The following is a 20,557-nucleotide window of genomic DNA, read 5'->3' on the forward strand; positions in this document are numbered from 1 at the left end:
ATGATTCATACCAACAGGCCAATTGGCTAAAAATGGAAAGAGATGATTGTTTGCCTTGTTCCATAGGCTCGATTGTCCCGTCTCCAATAACCCCGAATAAGTCAATGTACGATTATAACCCTATAATTCATGGTACTATTCGTATCTGGAAACAGTTGAAGTTCAGTCTTAAATTGAGAGACATGTCTCTCCTTCCTATTGCAAATAACCCCTCTTTTAAACCCTCTACTTTAGACGGTGTCTTCACCCAATGGAAGAACAAAGGAATTAATACTGTGGGCGACCTATACTGGAAGGGGACTTTTTCCTCCTTCCAATAGTTGCGGGTGAAATACGATTTGAATACGAATATTTTTTTTTAATATCTTCAGGTTAGGGACTATGTGAAAACATACATGCAAGACTACAACACTGCAAGTCCAGACAAACTTGACGAATGTTTGAATAGACATGCAGATACAGGGAAGTTGATATCCTACATTTACAATGTTCTTCAAAACATTAACTCCCCATCATCTGAAGTTTACAAGCGTGCATGGGAAGATGAGATGGGTCAACAAATTTGCAATGATACATGGGACGAAAGCTTACAACATATCCATACTTACTCCTTAAATGCCAGACATTGCCTGATACAGTTCAAAGTGCTGTACAGGTTATACTATTCAAAAACCAAATTGAACAAAATTTTCCCCAGTGCTTCTCCTCTTTGCGATAAGTGTCAATTCCAAGAAGCCACTTTAATCCATAGTTTTGTACTATGTACAGAAATAGAACGTTTTTGGACGGAAATATTCAACGTCTTCTCCAATATACTGAAAGTCCCATTAGAGCCAGACTCAAAACTGATAAAACTGGGAATGTCAGAAGCATGTAGTACATTGACTGTTTTTCAGTGATGCTTTGTCGGCTATGGACTAATATTAGCAAAAAAACTCCTACTTAAATTCTGGAAAAGTGTTGAAGTTCCTCCAGTGAAGATGTGGAATACAGAAATGACGGATACATTACATTTAGAGAGAATTAGGTTTATCTCGAATGACAAACTAAAGTAATTTTTAAAAATATGGTCACCTTTTCTCGAACAATACAATATTTGAACACAATTCAAAATCACTCGTAGGGCTGGGTGAGTGGGCATATGGGTGGGTTGTCGGGTATATCTCCCCTTCTTTCTTTTTTCTTTTTTATTTCTCTTTTCCTTCTTTCTCCCTCTTTTTAATTAAATGCTCTTTTCGAAAAGTGTTAAAATTGAAGTTGTTCAGAAAGCTACAAAATTGTCATGTTTTTTTTTTACACAAATGCTTCCAATAAAACATAAATAATAAATGAGGTTGTTTTGGACTGGAGGCAAAGGGATGTGTGTCCAGCAGTACACATGTATGAGGATGTTGCCAGGACTCAAAGGCCTGAGCTATAGGGAGGGGTTGAGCAGGCTGGGGCTTTATGCCTTGGAGCACAGGAGGATGAGGTGTATACGATCATGAGAGGAATAGATAGGGTAATTGCACAGTCTATTACACAGTGTAGAGGAATCAGGAACCAGAGGACATAGGCTTAAGTTTCTTCCCAGCTGTTATCAGGTAACTGAACCATCCTACTAACAACTAGAGAATGGTCCTGACCTCCCATCTACCTCATTGGAAACTCTCTGACTGTCTTTAATTGGACTTTACTGGACTTTATCTTGCACTAAACGTTATTCTCATTATCCTGTTTCTGTACACTATGGACAGCTCAATTGTAATTATGTATTGTTGTTCCGCTGGCTGGATAGCACACAGCAAAAAAGTTTTCACTGTACCTCGGTACACGTGACAATAAACTAAACTACAGGTGAGGGGATAAAGATTTAATAGTAACCTGAAGGGCAACTTTTTAATGCAAATGGTGATGGGTATATGGAATGAGCTGTCAGAGGAGGTGATTGAGGCATGTACTATCACAACATACAAAACCCATTTGGACCAGTACATGAATAGGTGATGTTTTGGGTCTTTACAAAGGTTATTCGGTTTGACGAAGGGTCTCAACCCGATATGTCACCTATTCATGTTCCCCAGAGGTGCTGCCTGACCCGTTGAATTACACCAGCACTTTTTTTTTGACCAAACCAGCATCTGCAGATGCTTGTTTCTCCTGCATTACATCGAGGTTCTGTTTGCAGATTAGCCTGAGGGTGAAGGGTTATGTTGAAGAAGGCCTGGAGTTCTAAAAGACCTCTGGGTGTTTGTGTGTGTGCATTTATACAAGCAATAATTTCCTAGAAGATATAAACATCTAATTTACTCAGTAAACATTATGCATAGCCTCGTGTGTTCTTGTGTTTCTCACACACCAGATACACCCACACAAAGTCCCAATCTTCTTTAAATGTTAACCACAGATTTGCATGTAAACTAGAACTCTTTCGATGCATAGATTTTCCAGGTCTTTAGCAAAGATCAATGACCCATTTATTCTTGTTTTACTTTATTTGCATAAAGTATTTTGCAACTTTATCAGAGTGGTCTATCTCTTGGTTAATTCAGTTTAGTTTATTATTGTCACGTGTACCATGGTACAGTGATAAGCTTTTTTTGTTGCATGTTATCCCGTCAGCGGAAAGACCATATATGCATGATTATAATCAAAGATGGACACAAAATGCTGGAATAACTCAGCAGGCCAGGCAACATTTCTGGAGAAAAAGGATGGGTTATATTTTGGGTTGGGACCCTTCTTTAGATTTAGACGTGTACATGTGTGTGTCTGTCTTTAATTCTCTGCTTTTAATGGTAAAATATTGACCAGCACATCAAGACTACTCGAGTCTGAAGAATATATATAGTATAAGAAAATAACTGCAGATGCTGGTACAAATCGTATTCACAAAATGCTGGAGTAACTCAGCAGGTCAGGCAGCATCTCAGGAGAGAAGAAATGGGTGACGTTTCAGGTCGAGACCCTTCTTCAGACTGATGTCAGGGGGGCGAGTCTGAAGAAGGGTCTCGACCGGAAAAGTCACCCATTCCTTCTCTCCAGAGCTGCTGCCTGACCTGCTGAGTTACTGCAGCATTTTGTGTCTATCTTCGGACTGTTTCATTAACTTGACTTGGATCCTCTGCCTGCGCTGATGTAATGGAAAGAAGAGCTTTATGAGAATGCCAATCGAGAGTTAGTATTCGCGTGGTCTTGAACCGAAAACGTTCTAACTCGAGATGGTTTGAAAAGGAAAGGAAGTTCCCATTTCTGTTGTCCCTTTTGCACTCGTCTCAGAACATGCCAAGATGTTTGCAGCCATTGAAGTTCTTTTTGAAGAGCAGTCATGCGTTAGAAAACGTATTGACCGACATATACACAGTAAGCTCCCACAAAGTGCAAATTTACGATAAGCAGAATTTATTTGACGAGTAAGTTTTGACCAGAGCACGTTTTTCACTAAAAAAGTAAATAGAGTTCATTGTACGTCTACTACCCTGAACATCACTTTACATGAAATAAAATATTTGTTCAATTCTAGCCCTACCTGTTCTGTGCTTTATCTCTCTAGTTACTCAGTTTGCATAAACCTCTGTGAAAGTATGTCTGTCCCTGTTCCCCTCCCTTCCTGTGTGTAGCTCGCTCTCACTTTATGTGTGTACACACACACTGCTCTCTCACCCTGTGCGTGTCTCCCCTCTCACTTTCTCCGACTCTGTCTCTCTCTTTCACACACTATACCTTTCTCTCACTGTCTGATCCCCTCACTCTCTCTCACATTGTCTGCGAATGGCTCTGTTGTCTGTATCTCCCTCTGTGTGTGTGTCTCTGTCCCTGTGTGTGTGTGTGTGTCTCTGTCCCCGTGTGTGTGTGTGTTCCCGTGTGTGTGTGTTTCTCTGTCCCCGTGTGTGGGTGTGTCTCTGTCCCTGTGTGTGTCTGTCCCTGTGTCTGTGTGTGTCTCTGTCCCCGTGTGTGTTCCCGTGTGTGTGTGTGTCTCTGTCCCTGTGTCTGTGTGTGTCTCTGTCCCTGTGTGTGTCTGTCCCTGTGTCTGTGTGTGTCTCTGTCCCCGTGTCTCTGTCCCCGTGTGTGTGTGTCTGTGTGTCTCTGTCCCTGTGTCTGTGTGTGTCTCTGTCCCCGTGTGTGTGTGTTCCTGTGTGTGTGTGTGTCTCTGTCCCGGTGTGTGGGTGTGTCCCCGTGTGTGTGTGTGTCCCTGTGTGTCTCTGCCCCCCCCCCCCCCCGTGTGTGTGTGTGTGTGTGTGTGTGTGTGTGTGTGTGTGTCTGTGTCTCCCGCGCTGTGCAATTTGCCGAGTTGGGGAGCGAGGGAATTGGCGGCGCTGAAGCCCCGACATCCCTCATCTGATCGCCCAGGTCCAATCAGCGCGGCCAGCAGCGGCTCCCGGCCAGTGCGCCTGTGTGTGTGTGGTGTGTGTGTGTGTGAGAGAGTGGGAGCCGCAGCCGCAGCGGCCCGGGACCCCGGCCCATAGCACCGGCATCATAGACCCGGGACCCCGACCCACAGCCCCCACCACAGCCCGGGACCCCGGCCCACAGCACCGGCATCATAGACCCGGGACCCCGGCCCACAGCACCCACCTCTGCCCACATCCCTCCCGGCCCCCAGCCCCGGTAACACAGTCCCAGCCCGGGACCCCGGCCCCTCGCCGCCCGCCCGCCAGTCTACAGCCCCCGGACCCCAGGCTCAGCGAGCGTCGGCTGGGGACACAGGCTGCAGACTACCCCGGCACATGGACAGCTCCGGGCGGGACACGCTGCCTCAAGATGGTACTAAGCCTGTGTGTGTGTGTGTGTCTATATGTGTGTGTGTCTATATATGTGTGTGTGTCTATATGTGTGTGTGTGTCTATGTGTGTGTCTGTCTGTGTGTCTATATGTGTGTGTGTCTGTCTGTGTGTGTCTATATGTGTGTGTGTCTATGTGTGTCTGTCTCTGTGTGTGTCTGTGTGTGTGTCTGTCTGTGTCTGTGTGTCTATGTCTATGTGTGTGCCTATGTGTGTGTCTGTCTATGTGTGTGTGTATGTCTGTGTCTGTCTGCCTATGTGTGTGTGTGTCTATGTGTCTCTGTGTGTGTGTCTGTATGTGTGTGTTTTTGCGCCGGGCCGGGGCATGGAGGGAGGGGGGGGTGTAGGGGGTGTTGGAGGGAGGGGGGGGGGTGTAGGGGGAGTGTTGGAGGGAGGGGGGGTGTAGGGGGAGTGTTGGAGGGAGGGGGGGGCGGTAGGGGGAGTGTTGGAGGGAGGGGGGGGGGTGTAGGGGGAGTGTTGGAGGGAGGGGGGGCGGTAGGGGGAGTGTTTGAGGGAGGGGCGACTGTGATCTGCCTCAGTGGGAGTGGTTTGTGGGGGGGGGGGGGGCTACAATGTGGGTCTGTCTCTGGGTGGGGAGAAATATCACCGGGGAGAAGAGGTTGGGGAGGGGGGAGGTTTGTTTGGGGTGGGAGGAGATTTATCTGGGAACAGGGTGATCTCTCTCTAGGGTGGGGAGAAGAGTCTGACCCTTGTATGTGTGTGTTTGGTGGGGGGAAGGAGAGAGATATCTCTGGGGAAAGAGGGTGGGGGAGACCAGTCTCTCGGGTGAGAGGATAGTCTGTCCCTGTGGTGGGGGAAGAGAGGCTGGCGGGGGTAGGGGGGAAATCAGTGTCTGGTGTGGAGAGAGGTTGGGGGTGTGGAGAGATCTGTCTGAGGTGGTGGGGGGGAGGGGGGCTGGGCAGGGGTGTGGAGATATCTCTGGGTGTGGGGGGGGGGGGAGATCCGTTTCTGGAGTAGGGAGAGGCTGGGTGAGGGGGGAGAGGGTGTGAGGAGAGGGCAAGGAGGAGGGGGGGAGAGATCTGCCTGGGAGGAGGGGGATCTATCTCTGGGGTGGGGGAGAGAATGGGGAGATCAGTCCCGAGGTCGGGGGGAGATCGGTCTGGTGGGATGGGGAGAGGCTGGAGTGGGTAGAGAGGGGGTAGGGGAGAGGCTGGGGATGGGGGGAGAGGTTGGGTGAGGGAAGGGAGGAGAGATTAGAGGGTGGGGAGAGGGCAGGGAGGAGAAGAGTAGGGGTGGGGGAGAGGGCAGGGAGGAGAGGTTGGGGATGGGGGAAATCTGCAACACTGCGGTTTCTTCGGGGGGGGGGGGGAAAGGTGCAGTCGGGTCATGTTTAGTGTCTCAACCTCTCCCTCTCCCTCTCCCTCCTCACCGTCCCAGGCAGAGACTGACCCTCCCATCACCCCAACGCCCTCCCTCCACTTAACATAAAACAAAGGGTTAAATTCCTGAGGCCGGGAATGCCGCGGGGGAGGGGGCGGGGACGGGGACGGGGACGGGGACGGGGACGGGGGAGGCAGCGTCGCGGCCCCGGCTCTGGCTCTGGATGGACCGGGAACCGGCAGCAAGAGCAGTAATCGCCCCCTCTCTGTACCCCGAGGCCGCAGCCGCTTCAACAAGGACTACGGGGCTTCCATTTCTCTTTTCTCTACCTGCACTATCTCCCCCCCCCCCCCCCATCCCATGTCCCCTCATACCTTTCTTCCCTATCTGACTCAGTGTGAGCTCAGCCTGTCACCCACATCCCTCCCCTCGCTCAACATGAAAATCTAACAAGGGCCCTAACTCCCCTTTTGTGCTGGTTTCCTGTTCATCTGCCTGCCTGCCTGCCTCCCTCCCCTTGTTGTTACCTGTGTTGTTCAAGGTCTTTTGTGCCAAATTATAATTGTCAATGAGTTTAGCTACTGTGTGGACTGGGTTACAATTGGTTGCTCATTCTTAATGTGCCCATGTTGAGGGTTTTAGTCTCTCAATTTCATGATGTACGATATCTTTCTAAACATAAGAAGAAAATCACTTCTGGTGGGTCTGTAAGAACAGATTCGCTGGCTGGCGTCTGATGTACCTCTGAAGTATTATTGGTCAATGATCAAGAAATTGTGTTTTAATAGCCTTGCAACCTTCTTTCTCCCCCACCACCATCCTCCTCCCCCCCCTTCCAACCCCCTCCTCACCCCCCTCACGTCTGATTCTTTGGCAAGAGTACTACCTGCTGAGCCACTGTAGTTATCCATCCACCAAGAGCCTGCCTCCCATGCAAGCCATTTCACTAAGAGCGGTGCTGTTCACATTGTTGGGATTCGTTTAGTCTATTATTGTCACGTGTACCGAGGTACCATGAAAGATTTTTTTTGCGTACTATCCAGTCAGTGGAAAGACTAAACATGCTTACAACATCGAGCCGTCCACGGTGTACAGATAAAGGATAAAGGGAATAACGTTTGGTGCACGATAAAGTCCGATTAAAGATGGTCCAAGGGTTTCCAATGAGGTGGATGGGAGGTCAGAACCGCTCTCTAGTTGGTGATACGATGATTCAGTTGCCTGATGACAGTTGGGAAGAAACTGTCCCTGAATCTGGAGGTGTATGTTTTCACACTTCTGCACCTCTTGCCTGATGGAAGAGGGAGTGACCGGGAGGTGAGACTGGTCCTTGATGATGCTGGTGGCCTGGCGAGGCAACGTGAAGTGCAGATGGAGTCAGTGGAAGGGAAGTTGGTTTGTGTGATGGTCTGGTCCGCGTCCATAGTTCGCTGCAATTTCTTGCGGTCTTGGATGGAGCTGTTCGCAAACCAAACCGCGATGCACCCCGATAAAATGCTTTCTACGGCACATTTATAGAAGTTGGCAAGGGTTGTTGTAGACATGCCTAAGCCTTCCAAGGAAGTAGAGGAGTTGGTGTGCTACCTTGGCCATTGCTTCAATGTGGCTAGTCTAGGATAAGTTGCTGAACCGTCAGCATGTTGTGCGCTGTTCTCGCCACCAAGGAGAAAATATCTTGGCTCACGAGGCATTTTATCTTGACTCCCAAAATTTAAACCTTAACGCTCCATCATTGTTGTTTTGTCATTGTGCTGTCAGATGCAGGCCCACCGGCCCATTGAGCCTAGCGAGCACACAACTGAATGCTGAAGTTTTGCTTTGGCCTTCCATTGTTTCTGGTTTAAATAATAAGCGGGGGATTTGATAAGGGTCTGGGAAATTTGTATTGCAATGAGGTGTTTTCTGCATTCAAATTCAGGGCGGCACAGTGGTGCAGCGGTAGAGTTGCTGCCTCACAGTGCCAGAGACCCCGGTTCAAAGCTGACTATGGGTGCTGTCTGTACGGAGTTTGCATGTTCTCCCCCTGATCTCCTGGGTTTTCTCCGGGTGCTCCTGTTTCTCCCATTCCAAAGACGTACAGGTTTGTAGGTCTGAAGAAGGGTCTCGACCCGAAACGTCACCCATTCCTTCTCTCCCGAGATGCTGCCTGAACTGCTGAGTTACTCCAGCATTTTGTGAATAAATACCTCAGGTTTGTAGGTTAGTTGGCTTTTGTAAATTGTTCCTGGTGTGCAGGATAGTGCTAGTGAATGGGGTGATCGCTGGTCGGCATGGACTCGGGGCTGAAGTGCTTGTTTCCATGCTGTTTTTCTAAAGTCTAAATTCTAGAGAAATTAGTGTATTTCTACACTAATTTGTGTGCGTGTTTGTGTGCGTGTTTCTGGCCAAAAAAACAAAAATGAGGCTCATATTTCACTGGGACTTTCTCATTAGAGACAGTGTGTGGATGGTGCAGCCTCTTGCTGCATTCAAAATCAAAACCCTGTTTGTTTCATCAAGTTGCATCATGACTGCTTCGTCTCCAAATGTCTTTGGCCCTCGCCGATCATCAAGCCTGAAGCATATTTCAGATCCTTGTACAGATTTTGCAACAAAGCTTCAATGCATGTTTTGGGAGCTGAGCCTAAGGGAGTAAGTGAAGGGGGGGGGGGGGGGGGGGGGGTTGGAGAGGGGGGTGCTGTGCAAGGTCTGTGGACAAAGGGCTTTGTCTTTGATACAATCAAGTCAAACTCAAGCCCAATAGATAGGGCATAATCACAGAACAGTCTCACCCCAGTCATTCCCTCTTGTCCCCTCTCCCATTAGGCAAGAGGTACAGAAGTGTGAAAACGCACCCCTCCAAATTCAGGGACAGTTTCTTCCCAGCTGTTATCAGGCAACTGAATCATCGTATCACCAACTAGAGAGTGGTCCTGACCTCCCATCTACCTCATTGGAAACCGTTGGCTTATCTTTAATCGGACTTTATCTTGCACCAAACATTATCCCCTTTGTCCTTTATCTGTACACTCTGGACAGCTTGATGGTAATCGTGTATAGTCTTTCCGCTGACTGTATAGCATGCAACAAAAAAAGCTGTGACTGTACCATGGTACACGTGACAATACTAAACAAAAATATCTGATGTGTTTGGATAACATGCAAAACAAAGCTCTTCTCTGTACCTCGGTACACGTAACAATAATAAATGAACCTAAGTAATAATATCCGGTCTGTTTGGACAGCATGCAAAACAAAGCCTTTCACTGTACCTCGGTAAACGTGACAGTAATAAAACTAAATCTACCGTTATCACCACGTCACCAATGTTGCCAATCATGACTAATGTTTAATTAGAAAGGTAACTTGCCAAAAATCCTCCCATCTACCTGCAGTGTGTTAGATGTTGTCCAAAGAGATGTTGTATCACTGGGTCACGTTGACTTTGACATTATTGCATGGATGTCATTTGACCTGATCTTGGCCCCTCCATGTCACTGAGGGATTTATTTATCTGCCTGTAATCATGCCTTCCTTTGTGTGTCCACCTTGGTCTTGCGTTAAGGCTGTGGAATGGAGGGGGGTGAACAGTGCACTGTTGTGGATTGAGAATTGGGTATTGGGCAGAGAGTGAGATCCCTCTGGGGTTGGCAGGCGGTGTCGAGTTGGGCAGAGTGTTGGCAGGTGGAATTTAATTGATTGATTCGATACTTTATTGTTATGTGTACTTGGTGTATTTCTTTGTTTGCATAAAGTACACAAGTATGTAAAGAGTCGGCAGGTAAAGGGCGCCGACAATGTTACAAAAGTATTCAATATATCAAATCAAGTCAAGTTTATTTGTCACATACACATACACGATGTGCAGTGAAATGAAAGTGGCAATGCCTGCGGATTGTGCACAAAACCCGGCGGTCCCTCTTCCTTCTCCCTGGCCCCCCTCGCTGGGTCACTCTCTGTTCTCGGCAGCTCCCCCACGCTGGGTCACTGTTCTCGGCAGCTCCCCCACGCTGGGTCACTCTGTTCTCGGTGGCGTGTCCTCGACTGCCGGGGCTCCCGCGGTCCCTTCCGCGACCGACTGCTGGCGCTCAACGGCTCCCCGATGGCGTGAGGTGACACATTTCAGGAAGTCAAATATGTTGAAGAACGTCTACAGTTAAGGGTAGGGCATTGAGGAAGTTTGATGAACAGTGAGACCTCGCTGTCCAAGTCCATAACTCCCCAAAGGTGGTGATACTGGGAGACAGGGCCGTCCATAAGTCACATGGTTAGCTTGCCTTCATAGGACGGGATGTAGAGTATAATTATTATGGGACGCTCTGTTGCAACTTTGCAAAGCACTGGTTAAATCAAACTTTGAGTATCGCGTGCATTTCTAGTCACAGCATTCCATGTAGGATGTGGTTGTGCTAGAGAGAGTGCAGGGAAGATTCACCGGGATGTAGAAATCAGGAACTGCAGATGGTGTTGTACAAAAGAAGGCACAAAGCTCTGGAGTAACTCAGCGGGTCAGGCAGCATCTCTGGAGAACATGGATAGGTGACATGTTTGGTTGGGACCCTCCGTTAGAACCCGACCTGAAACGTCAACTATCCATGTTCTCCAGGCTGAGTTAATCCAGCGCTCTCTATTGTTTTCACCAGGATGTTTCTTGGATTACAAGACACATTATGGGGAGGGATTGGATAGGCTGGGCTTGTTTTTCCAAGAGCAAAAGAGGCTGTGGGATTGCGAGAAAGGGATATGTGTGAAACTTTAAGAGACATAGTTTGAATAGAAATTCTGATTTTTTTTTCCTCTGGTATGATATCAAAAACAAGGAGACATAGGTTTAAGGTGAGAGGAAGGAATTTGGGTGGACATGAGATGGTGGTTTTATACAGAGAGGAATAGATAGGGTTGATGCACAGTCTTTTGCCCAGAGTAGGAGAATCAAGAACTATGTCTGGAATGTCTTACCAAGAGAGGTGATGAAAAACAGCCACCACATTTATGAAATATGTAGACAGGCATTAAATAGAGTTGTGGATGTAGCACACTCTGTCACACAGATCAAAACCAGCCCATGGAATGTTAGTCACACAGAGTGGAAACAGGCCATTCGGCCCAACTTGCCCGCACTGACCCACATGCCCCATCTACACTAGTCCCACCTGCCTGTGCTTGGTCCATATCCCTCTAAACCTGTCCAATCCATGTACCTTTCTAAATGTTTCTTAAACGTTGTGATCGTACCTGCCTCAACTACTTCCTCTGCAGCCAGTTCCATAAAACCACCACCTTTTATGTTAAAAAAAAAAGCTGCCGCTCAGGTTCCTATTAAATCATTCCCCCCCTCACCTTTGTCCTCTGGTTCTTGATTCCCCTTCTCTGTGTAAATGATTCTGTGCCTGTCCTCTGGTTCTTGATTCCCCTTCTCTGTGTAAGCGATTCTGTGCCTTAACCTTTTGTATTCCTCTCATGATCTTGTACACTTTATAACACCAATGACCCAAATGCATGGAATGAGTACGGTGGACAGTGTAACGAAGGTGTAGTATAGTTGCAGAGGAATTCTGCCTTGGGGCAAAGCTCAGTGTTACACAAAACACAAAGTGCCGGAGTAACTCAGCGAGCCAGGCAGCATCGGTGGAGAGAATGGATAAGCGTCGTCTTGGATTGGGACACTTCTTCAGATTGATGAAGGATCCTGACCTGAAATGTTGCCAGCCCATTCCCTCCATAGATGCTGCCTGACCCATTGAGTTATTCCAGCCTCTGCAGTTCCTTGTGGGTCTCTCTGCAACACATCCTCTCCTCCCCCCCCCCCATCTAACCATGCACTTGTCAACACTGAAGAAGGTTCCCAACCCAAAACCTCACCTGTCCAGGAATGCTGCCTGACCTGCTGAGTTACTCCAGCACCTTGTGTCTTTTTTTAGCTATCCAGCATTTGCAGTTCCGACTCTGAAATTGGGGAAAAACAACTTAACAGTGGGGATCACTGAAACTGGAACATTACAAATGCAGTGCAGATTCCCTCCAGCTCCATGAAAAGGAAAATATTGTACTTGCAAAACACGCTACAACATGGCAGAAGATATGCGAGAACCGATAATTTCCTTTCAACAGAGAGTGCAGAAACATGCTCGCTCTCTCTCTCACTGAATCCCATCTGACCTTGCAGAAGGGTCCCGACTCAAACCCAATCCTTGTTCCCCAGGGATGCTGCCTGACCCGCTGAGTTACTCCAGTGCTTTGTGACTGATGCCCATGGTTCAGATGGTCAGTGGATAATTTTTTGAAATCTTCATCCTTGCATCTGTGACTGTCCATCCCTGATCTTCAGTTCAGAGATACAGTGTGGAAACAGGCCCTTTGGCCCACTGAGTCCACGCTGACCAATGATCCCCCGTTCACACTAGGAACAAGATACGGAAGCCAAGTAACGTACAAACCTGCACGTCTTTGGGGGTGTGGGAGGAAATCCCATGCAGTCACAGGGAGAATCGGCAAACTCCACACCGACAGGACCTGAGGTCAAGATCAAACCTGGGACTCTGGCGCTGTGAGGCGTCGGCTCTACCAGCTACGGCGCTGTGCCTCCCGTGTTCTAATCTAAAGAGAAATAATCCCAACCTGGATAAAAAGTTAAAGCCTTCAAGAGAATAAGGAAGAGGTTAGCGAGGGTATTTATTTCACAAAATGCTGGAGTAACTCAGCAGGTCAGGCAGCATCTCAGGAGGGAAAGAATGGGTGACGTTTCGGGTTGAGACCCTTCTTCAGACCCGAAACGTCACCCATTCCTTCTCTCCTGAGATGCTGCCTGACCTGCTGAGTTACTCCAACATTTTGTGAAATAAATACCTTCGATTTGTACCAGCATCTGCAGTTATTTTCTCACGCAGGATAGGTTGAACAAGGAACTTTCCACCATGCCTGGTCATTATTGGGAAAAGAGGAATATTGAAGGATAGTGGGCCGGAGCACCTGGAGGAAACCCACATGTGGTCACAGGGAGAACGTGCAAACTCCACAAGGGCAGCCCCCGTAGTCAGGAACCTGGGTCTCTCGCGCTATAAGGCAGCAACTCTACCGCTGCACCGTCCTGCCTCCTTTTCCTGTAACCTGTAACTCCACTTTCCTCCTAAGCCCCTCTGCCCTCCCCCCCCACCAAACCCCCAACTCGTCGTGTATCCTGCCTCTTCCTTGTGAAAGTCCTGGAGTTGTGAAGAAAGCTTTGGAAAGACTTGTACGGTTCCATTTGGAGGTGTAGTGAGAGAGTGAAGCTGGTTTTTGTTTTGCTTCCTCCGTGTTTGATCTGAACAGATGTTTGGGGGGCATTTCTTTAATAGCCATGCTTGTTAAGTTTGCAGCCTTAAATAATTATCAAAAGGTTTCACTCGAAATCGACAGCAGCCTTGTGCCTGCGGTGTGTAGTTGTTTAGCTTGTGGTTGTTTTTGAAAACTCCTACTCTATAATTTGATACTCTGCTCACAAGCAACATTCACTTGCATTTTCTTAAAGTCTTTATCAGTATGTGTTCAGAACACCAGCCTAACGCTGCTTGTTGTTGTCTGGATCTTCTTGGTTGCAAATATTCTAAGATCAGAGATAATGAGAGGGGAAAGATTTAAAAGGAGACTGAGGGGCAACTTTATCACAGAGGATGGTGGGTCTATGGAATGTGGGACAAGCTGCCAGAGGAGGTAGTTGAGGCAGGTACTCTAACTACATCTAAAAGGTATTTGGACATGTACATGGATAGGAAAGGCTTGGAGGGATATGGGCCAAACGTGGGCAGGTGGGACTAGTGTAGATGGCATCTTGGTCGGCATGGTCACGTTGGGCTGAATGATCTGTTTCTGGCTGTGTGACTCTATGTGAACACATATGGACTGATTGGATAGTATGCAAAACAAAGCTTCTCACTGTACCTCGGTACATGTGACAATAATAAACGTAAACTCTCCTGTGCAGTGCCAAGGGAGTGTGGCATTGCCATGGAGTGCAGTGTCTCGAAATTGAGCCTGTGAAAGGGACTTGAAATTGAGCCCATTGATTGTCCTGAATTGTCATGATTGTCTGAAGAAGGGTCCTGGCTTGAAATCTCGCTATCCATTTTCTTCAGGGATGCTGCCTGACTGCCTGACCCTTTTTTATTACATTATATTTTGTGATTGTGTTTTTGCTGTATCAAAGAATGAAGAGCTCCATTTATCCCTCAGCCAGATTGCTGCAGTTGATTCATTGAGTTATACAGCAGGAAACAGGCCATTCAGCCCACACTAACCATTGGGCACCCGTCTTCATTAATCCCATCTCCCTGCACTTGGCCCAGGGCTGTCCATGTGTTGGTGATTCAAATGCTACACTGGACATTTTTTCAATGCTTTCTGTGGCTCTGGTTCAGACATTCTCAGGCAGTGCATTCCAAGCGCTCAGCACACTCTGGGTTAAAATGGTTTCCCTCCTAACCCCTCTTAAGTTCCTTCTCCCAATCTCCTAAATTTGAAAAAGAAGGGTTCTGACCAGAAATGCCACCCATCCTTTTTCTCCGGAGATGCTGCCTGACCCGGCTGAGTTACTACAGCACGTTGTGTATATTTTCCTCTAAATCCACGCCCTAGCTGCAAACAGTTTCCTGCAATCTGTCTAGTTTAGTTCAGTTTTATAGTTACGTGTATCGAGGTACAGTGACAATAAAACTAGTTTAGTTCAGCTTTATTGCCATGTGTACCAAGGTTAAAAGCTGTTGTGCTGTCCAGCCAGCGGAAAGACCTTACATGATTGTAATCAAGCCGTCCACAATGTACAGATACAGGATAAAGGGAATAATGTTTGGTGCAGTAAAGTCCGATTAAATATAGTCCAAGGGTCTTCAATGAGGTAGATTGTAGCTCAGGATTGCTCCCTAGTTGGTGATGGGATTGTTCAGTTGCCTGACTTTAGAATTTAAATTTTAAAGATGCAGCATGGAATAGGCCCTTCAGCCGACCGCGTCTACGCCAACCAGTGATCACCCCGTCTACCAGCACCATCCTACACACTAGGGACAATTTAACAAAGCAATTTAACCAACAAACCTATACATCATTGGAGTGTGGGAAGAAACCGGAGCACCGAGAGAAAACCCACGTGGTCACAGGTAGAACGTCCGTACAAACAGCCCCCTATAGTCAGGATCGAACCAAGGTCTCTGGCACTGTAAAGCAGCAACTTTACCGCTGCACCATCGTGCCGTTCCAAATCCCGCCACTTCACGCCTCTCTCCTGTTAAGATGCTTCTTGAATCCTACCTCTGATCAAGTAGTTGTTAGGAAGCCTGATAGCAGAGGGGAGGAAACCCCCGAGTCTGGTGGAAGTTTTCAAGCTTCTGTGCCTTCTGCTGGACGGGAGCTGGGAGAAGCAGGTATGACCGGGGTGGGACATGACTTTGATTATGTTGGCTGTTACTCTGAGGCAGCGTGAAGTGTAGATGGAGTCAATGGTGGGGAGTCTGGACTGTGTGGGGGACTGGGCTACTTCAACAACTCTCTGCAGTTTTTTGCGTCCTTGGGTAGAGCTGTTCCCAAACCAAGCTGTGATGCAACCTGAAAGTACACACCGAGAGTTTGAAATCTGACGTGGACTCTACACAACAGTTTCTGTTTTCTGACTGAGAGTATTTGTGTGTCCGTGCTGTGGGTTAACTGCAGTAGAATGTTTGCCTCAGCAGGGTGGCAAAGTCCAAGTTGCAATGTTATCCTTGTGGTTCTGACCTGTTCTATTTCCTTCCTCGGTCAATCGGACACGAGGAGATGATTAGCAGCTGCAAACTCGCCAAGTGAGGATTGTGGGCAATTTTAAGAGTCACAGCTCAAATACACCCCACTTCCCTTGCTTGTACCACTCCCCCCCCCCCCCCCCCCCTCCCCTTCCTCCTATAAGCAGGGCTCCTACCTTCTCTAAGCATTAATGCAAGGGTTGGCACCGTAACTCCAGCGTCGCAGGTTCAATCCTGACCTCGTGTGCTGTCTGTGTGGACGTTCTCCCTGAGACTGTGTGGGTTTCCTCCGGGTGCTCCGGTTTTCTCCCATATTCCAATGACACCAGGTTTGTAGGTTAATCAGTGTCTGTGAATTGTCATGGGTAGTACCATGAGTGGTAGATTCTAGGGGGGAAATAGAATCGTACAGCATGGAAACAGGCCCTTCGGCCCAACTTGCTTAGACGACCAACGTGCCCCACTTGCCTGTGTTTTGCTTATATCCTAAACCTATTCTATCCATACCTGCCCAAATGTCATTAAACATTGTGATGGTACCTGCCTCAACTACCGCTTCTGGCAGCTGGTTCCATATGCCCACCACCCTCTGCCCTGAAGGAATGTGGGGAGAATAGGCTATAGGGAAAATGTCGGTGAATGTGAGAAAGCTTAGACTGGATAAACGAAAATGACCACACATGTTTTAAGGAAAGATGGATATTGGACGACATAAGGGATTGCAGATGCTGGAATCTTAGGCAACGTTGTCTGTCCGTTTCCCTCCACAAATGCTTCCTCACCTGCTTAGTTCTTGCAGCACTTTGTTTTACGAAAATAACACGCCTAGCCGTTGTCATGTTTCTGTTTAAGGTTGGAGGGAATAGATTTTAAAGGAATCGGAGGGGCAGGTTTTCCTCACCATAGAGGGTGTGGCTACTATATGGAATGAGCTGCCAGTGGAAGTGGGTGGCACACTGGTGCAGCGGTAGAGTTGCTGCCTTACAGTGCCAGAGACCCAGGTTTGATCCTGAGTACGGGTGCTGTCTATACGCAATTTGTACGTTCTCCCTTTGACCACGTCTGTTTTCTCCGGGTGTTCCAGTTTCCTCCCACATCCCCAAGACGTACAGGTTTGTAGGCATCGGTATTTGGCTTTGGTAAAATTGTAAATTATCCCTAGTGTTAGTATGCGGGGTGATCGCTGGTTGGCGCGCACTTGATGGGCTGAAGGACCTGTTTCCACGCTGAATCTCTAAAGTCTGGGCACAATTACAATGTTTAACAGACATTGGATAGGTACATGGACAGGAAAGGTTCAGAGGGATATGGCCAAATGCATGCAAATGGGATTAATTTAGTCAGGAATCTTGGTTGGCATAGAGGAGTTGGTCTTTATCCATGCTGCATTACTCTGTGAACCTATTTAAATGCTTGTGAGTACAATGTAGAAACGAGGAACTGCAGATGCCGGTTTTTCAGGGAAAGACACAAAGTGCTGGAGTAACTCAGCAGGTCAGGCAGAATCACTGGAGAACATGAATAGGTGATGTTTTGGGTCGGGTCCCGACCTGAGACGTCGCCTATCCATGTTCTCATGAGATGCTGCCTGACCTGCTGAGTTACTCAAGCACTCTGTGTCTTCGCCTGCCAAACTTGATGACTGGAATTAATTTTGCAGCAGGTTTAGCATTGAATTACTGGTGACAAGCAGTACAGCACCTCCTATTCCACTTGGGCAGCTTACAACCCAATGGTATAAACATTGAATTCTCACATTTTAAGTAAGGTACCCACTAATGGCAGCCTTCCACTTTCTCCCCCAAGACCATCCCTTTATGTCTCCCACTCCCCTTCACTGAACCCTGGCTGACCGGTTTCTCCCCCTCCCCTTCCATCGCCTGCACAATTTGCAACCTTTCTCTCCCTGAGCTTAATAATTCGCAACTCTTTATCCTGTCGGGTTCACACCCGTCTTTTTATCTCTGGCCTTTGTCCAACAATCTGCCTATCAACTAACCTCTTTGCCTCTGTTCACCTATTTGCCAGGAATGCTCCGCCCTGCCCCTCCTCTCTTCCAGCTTTCTTTCCCTTCAATCGGTCCCGACTCGAAACGTCACCCATCCGTGTTCTCTGGAGATGCTGCCTGACCCGCTGAGTTACTCCAGCAATTTGTGCCTTTCTTTGATAAACAGGCATCAGCAGTTCCTTGTTATTGCACTGCATTACTGGTAGTGTCAGCATCGAGAGTAATTTGAGGTGCAGAGTTTAGAGCATCAAACCGGAAACATATTAGCACCGCACTGGTGTGTGAGATGAAACCTCTCTTCCCTGCAAGGTGTGATTTTTCCATTCTCTATTGTGCAATGCCTGCCATAGGCATTGATTGGGTTAATCAATGATTCCAACGTTACCACAGTAACAACCCCTTTGAAGAATGTATATGGCTGTGAAATGCTTTGGGATGTCTTGAGGTCACGAGAGGATGCTTTACAACCCTTTTCGCTGCTTTAATAGAGTTTTGAATGATCTTCGCAGGCATAGGTGGTGCAGCTGGTGGAGCCGCTGCCTCTCAGCGCCAGAGACCCCGGTTCGATCCTCACTACGGAGTGGTGTCTGTACAGAGTTTGTATGTTCTCCCTGTGGCTGCGTGGGCTTTCTCCGGGTGCTCCGATTTCATGCCATATTCCAACGATGTGTGGGTTTGTAGGTTAATTGGCTTCTGTAAATTGTCCTGAGTGTGTAGGATAGTGCTAGTGTACGGGGTGATTGCTGGTCAGCACTGACTCAGTGGGTCAAAGGGCCTGTTTCTCTGAAATCTAAAGCATAAAGGGCAACTTGCCCATTTTAACACCCAGCCCTATTCAGATGTTCATCAGTAAAAGCTTGACCCGACAGGACAGGTGACGACGAATTGTGTAGGAAGGAACTGCAGATGCTGGTTTACACTGAAGATAGACACAAAATGCTGGAGTAACTCAGCGGGTCAGGCAGCATCTCTGGAGAGAAAGAGTGGGTGATGTTTCGGATCGAGGTTTGAGGAAGGGTCTCGATCAAAACGTCGGCCATTCCTTCTGACGAGACAATTGTTGTGAGGTGCAGGGCAAGGTTTGCAGCTTGGTGGGCTGAAAGTACAAAGTTGAAGCAGCTGTACAACAGGGCAGTGTTGGAGAGACAAGCTTCAGATATAGAACAAGGAAGATGAAGCTTCATGGAGCATAGAACAGTACAGCACAGGAACAGGCCCTGTGGCCCACAAATGTTCATGCCGAGCATGATGCCAAGTGTCTGAAGAAGAGTCTCGACCAGAAACGACACCTATCCATGTTCTCCAGAGGCGGACACAAAAAAATGATGGAATAACAGTGGGTCAGGCAGCATCTCTGGAGACGTCACCTATTCCTTTTCCTATTCCTTTTCTCCAAAGATGCTGAGTTACTCCAGCATTTTGTGCCTTTTTGATGCCAAGTTAAACTAATCTCCCAGTTTGCCATCCCTAGCTCCTGCCTAATAATGTTGGAATCTGCCCTACCCCTAGGCCCATATTCATCCATATTCATAACTATCTTAAAACCTATGGAGAAACGTAGAACTGCAATTGCTGGTTACTAGAAGGCCACAAAGTGCTGGAGTAAATTAAGCAGGGCAGGCAGCATCTCTGGAGAACATGAATAGGTCTGAAGATGGGTCTCGGCCTGAAACCTCACCTATCCATGTTCTCCAGTGATGCTGCCTGACCCCCTGAGTTACTCCAGCACTTTCTGTCCTTGAAAGCTTATGGAGTTGTGTCATAAAACCTGCGGAGTTGTCTATAAATCCAGCACGTTGCTGTGGTTGAACTGTCTGGAGAACATGGATAGGTGACATTCTTAGGTCGGGACCTTTCTTCAAAGATCTTCGATCACACTGGCTACTTTGATGAGGCAGCGTGAAGTGTAGGTGGAGTCAATGGTGGGGAATGTGGTCTGTGCGATGGACTGGGCTACATCCACAACTCCCTGCAATCGCTTGTGGTCCAGGGCAGAGCTGTTGGTCTGTAGCTGTATTGCATTGAGCCAAGATCCTGAAGTGGTGCCGTTTCACTCTGCTGGTGCTTAGGCAGTTCAACATCTACAAACGCTGAGTGTCTTGAATTTAACTTGGAGGTACAATGAACATACAGCAAGCTGGCTGGTGCTGAACAAATAGAAGGAAAGGTTCCTTTTTGAGTAGATGCTGCCAAATACTAATCTCCCAAAGGAAGCGAGCACACCTCTCATTTTAGGATGACTGGTCCGCAGTGCGTTTCCTGCAGTTCCGTTTTATGCCTGGTTGTTTTTCCCCTGGCACTGTGTTATGGCATCTTCTCCTGAATCAAGCAGCTCTCCGTGTGCTCAGTTCCACAGCTCCCTTTGGCTTTTTCGACAAAGCAATGTCAACATGTGACTGACTTTAAGATTTGGCCTGAATGCCCCCTCTAGCAATTCAGTAACTTTGAGATCAAATGGAATCATAAGTTCATAGGTTGTAGGAGAAGAACTAGGCCATTCGACCCATCAAGTCTACTCTGCCATCCAATTACGGCTGATCTATCTTCCCCTCTCAACCCCATTCTTCTGCCTTCTCCCCATAATCCCTGGCACCCGTACCATTCTTTATTCTGTCTTAAAGCTGTTACAATTTGTCTCGTTGGGTTGTTGTTGTTTAAATTAATTAAATTATTGCATCGTATGGGAGCGCATTCCAATCTCGTTGTACCCCTGTACAATGATA

General features: G+C 47.7%; 1 protein-coding gene across 2 annotated transcripts in view; it reads left to right on the top strand.

Annotated features, from left to right (window-relative positions):
* Window positions 1-20,557, top strand: part of zbtb47b (zinc finger and BTB domain containing 47b) — a 165,102-nt gene that overhangs the window by 12,100 nt on the left and 132,445 nt on the right. Inside the window, exon 1 of one of the 2 annotated variants that reach the window (XM_078423891.1) lies at window positions 4,433-4,743. The exons of the other annotated variant lie outside the window; for it this stretch is intronic. Within the exon in view, the coding sequence (XP_078280017.1) occupies window positions 4,741-4,743 (3 nt within the window). The 5' untranslated portion in view covers window positions 4,433-4,740. Of the gene's footprint in view, window positions 1-4,432; window positions 4,744-20,557 lie in introns of those variants that run through there. 2 annotated transcript variants of the gene reach the window in all.

Source organism: Rhinoraja longicauda, chromosome 2 (genome assembly GCF_053455715.1).
Source record: "Rhinoraja longicauda isolate Sanriku21f chromosome 2, sRhiLon1.1, whole genome shotgun sequence".
In the NCBI taxonomy this organism is placed as follows: Eukaryota; Metazoa; Chordata; class Chondrichthyes; order Rajiformes; family Arhynchobatidae; genus Rhinoraja; species Rhinoraja longicauda.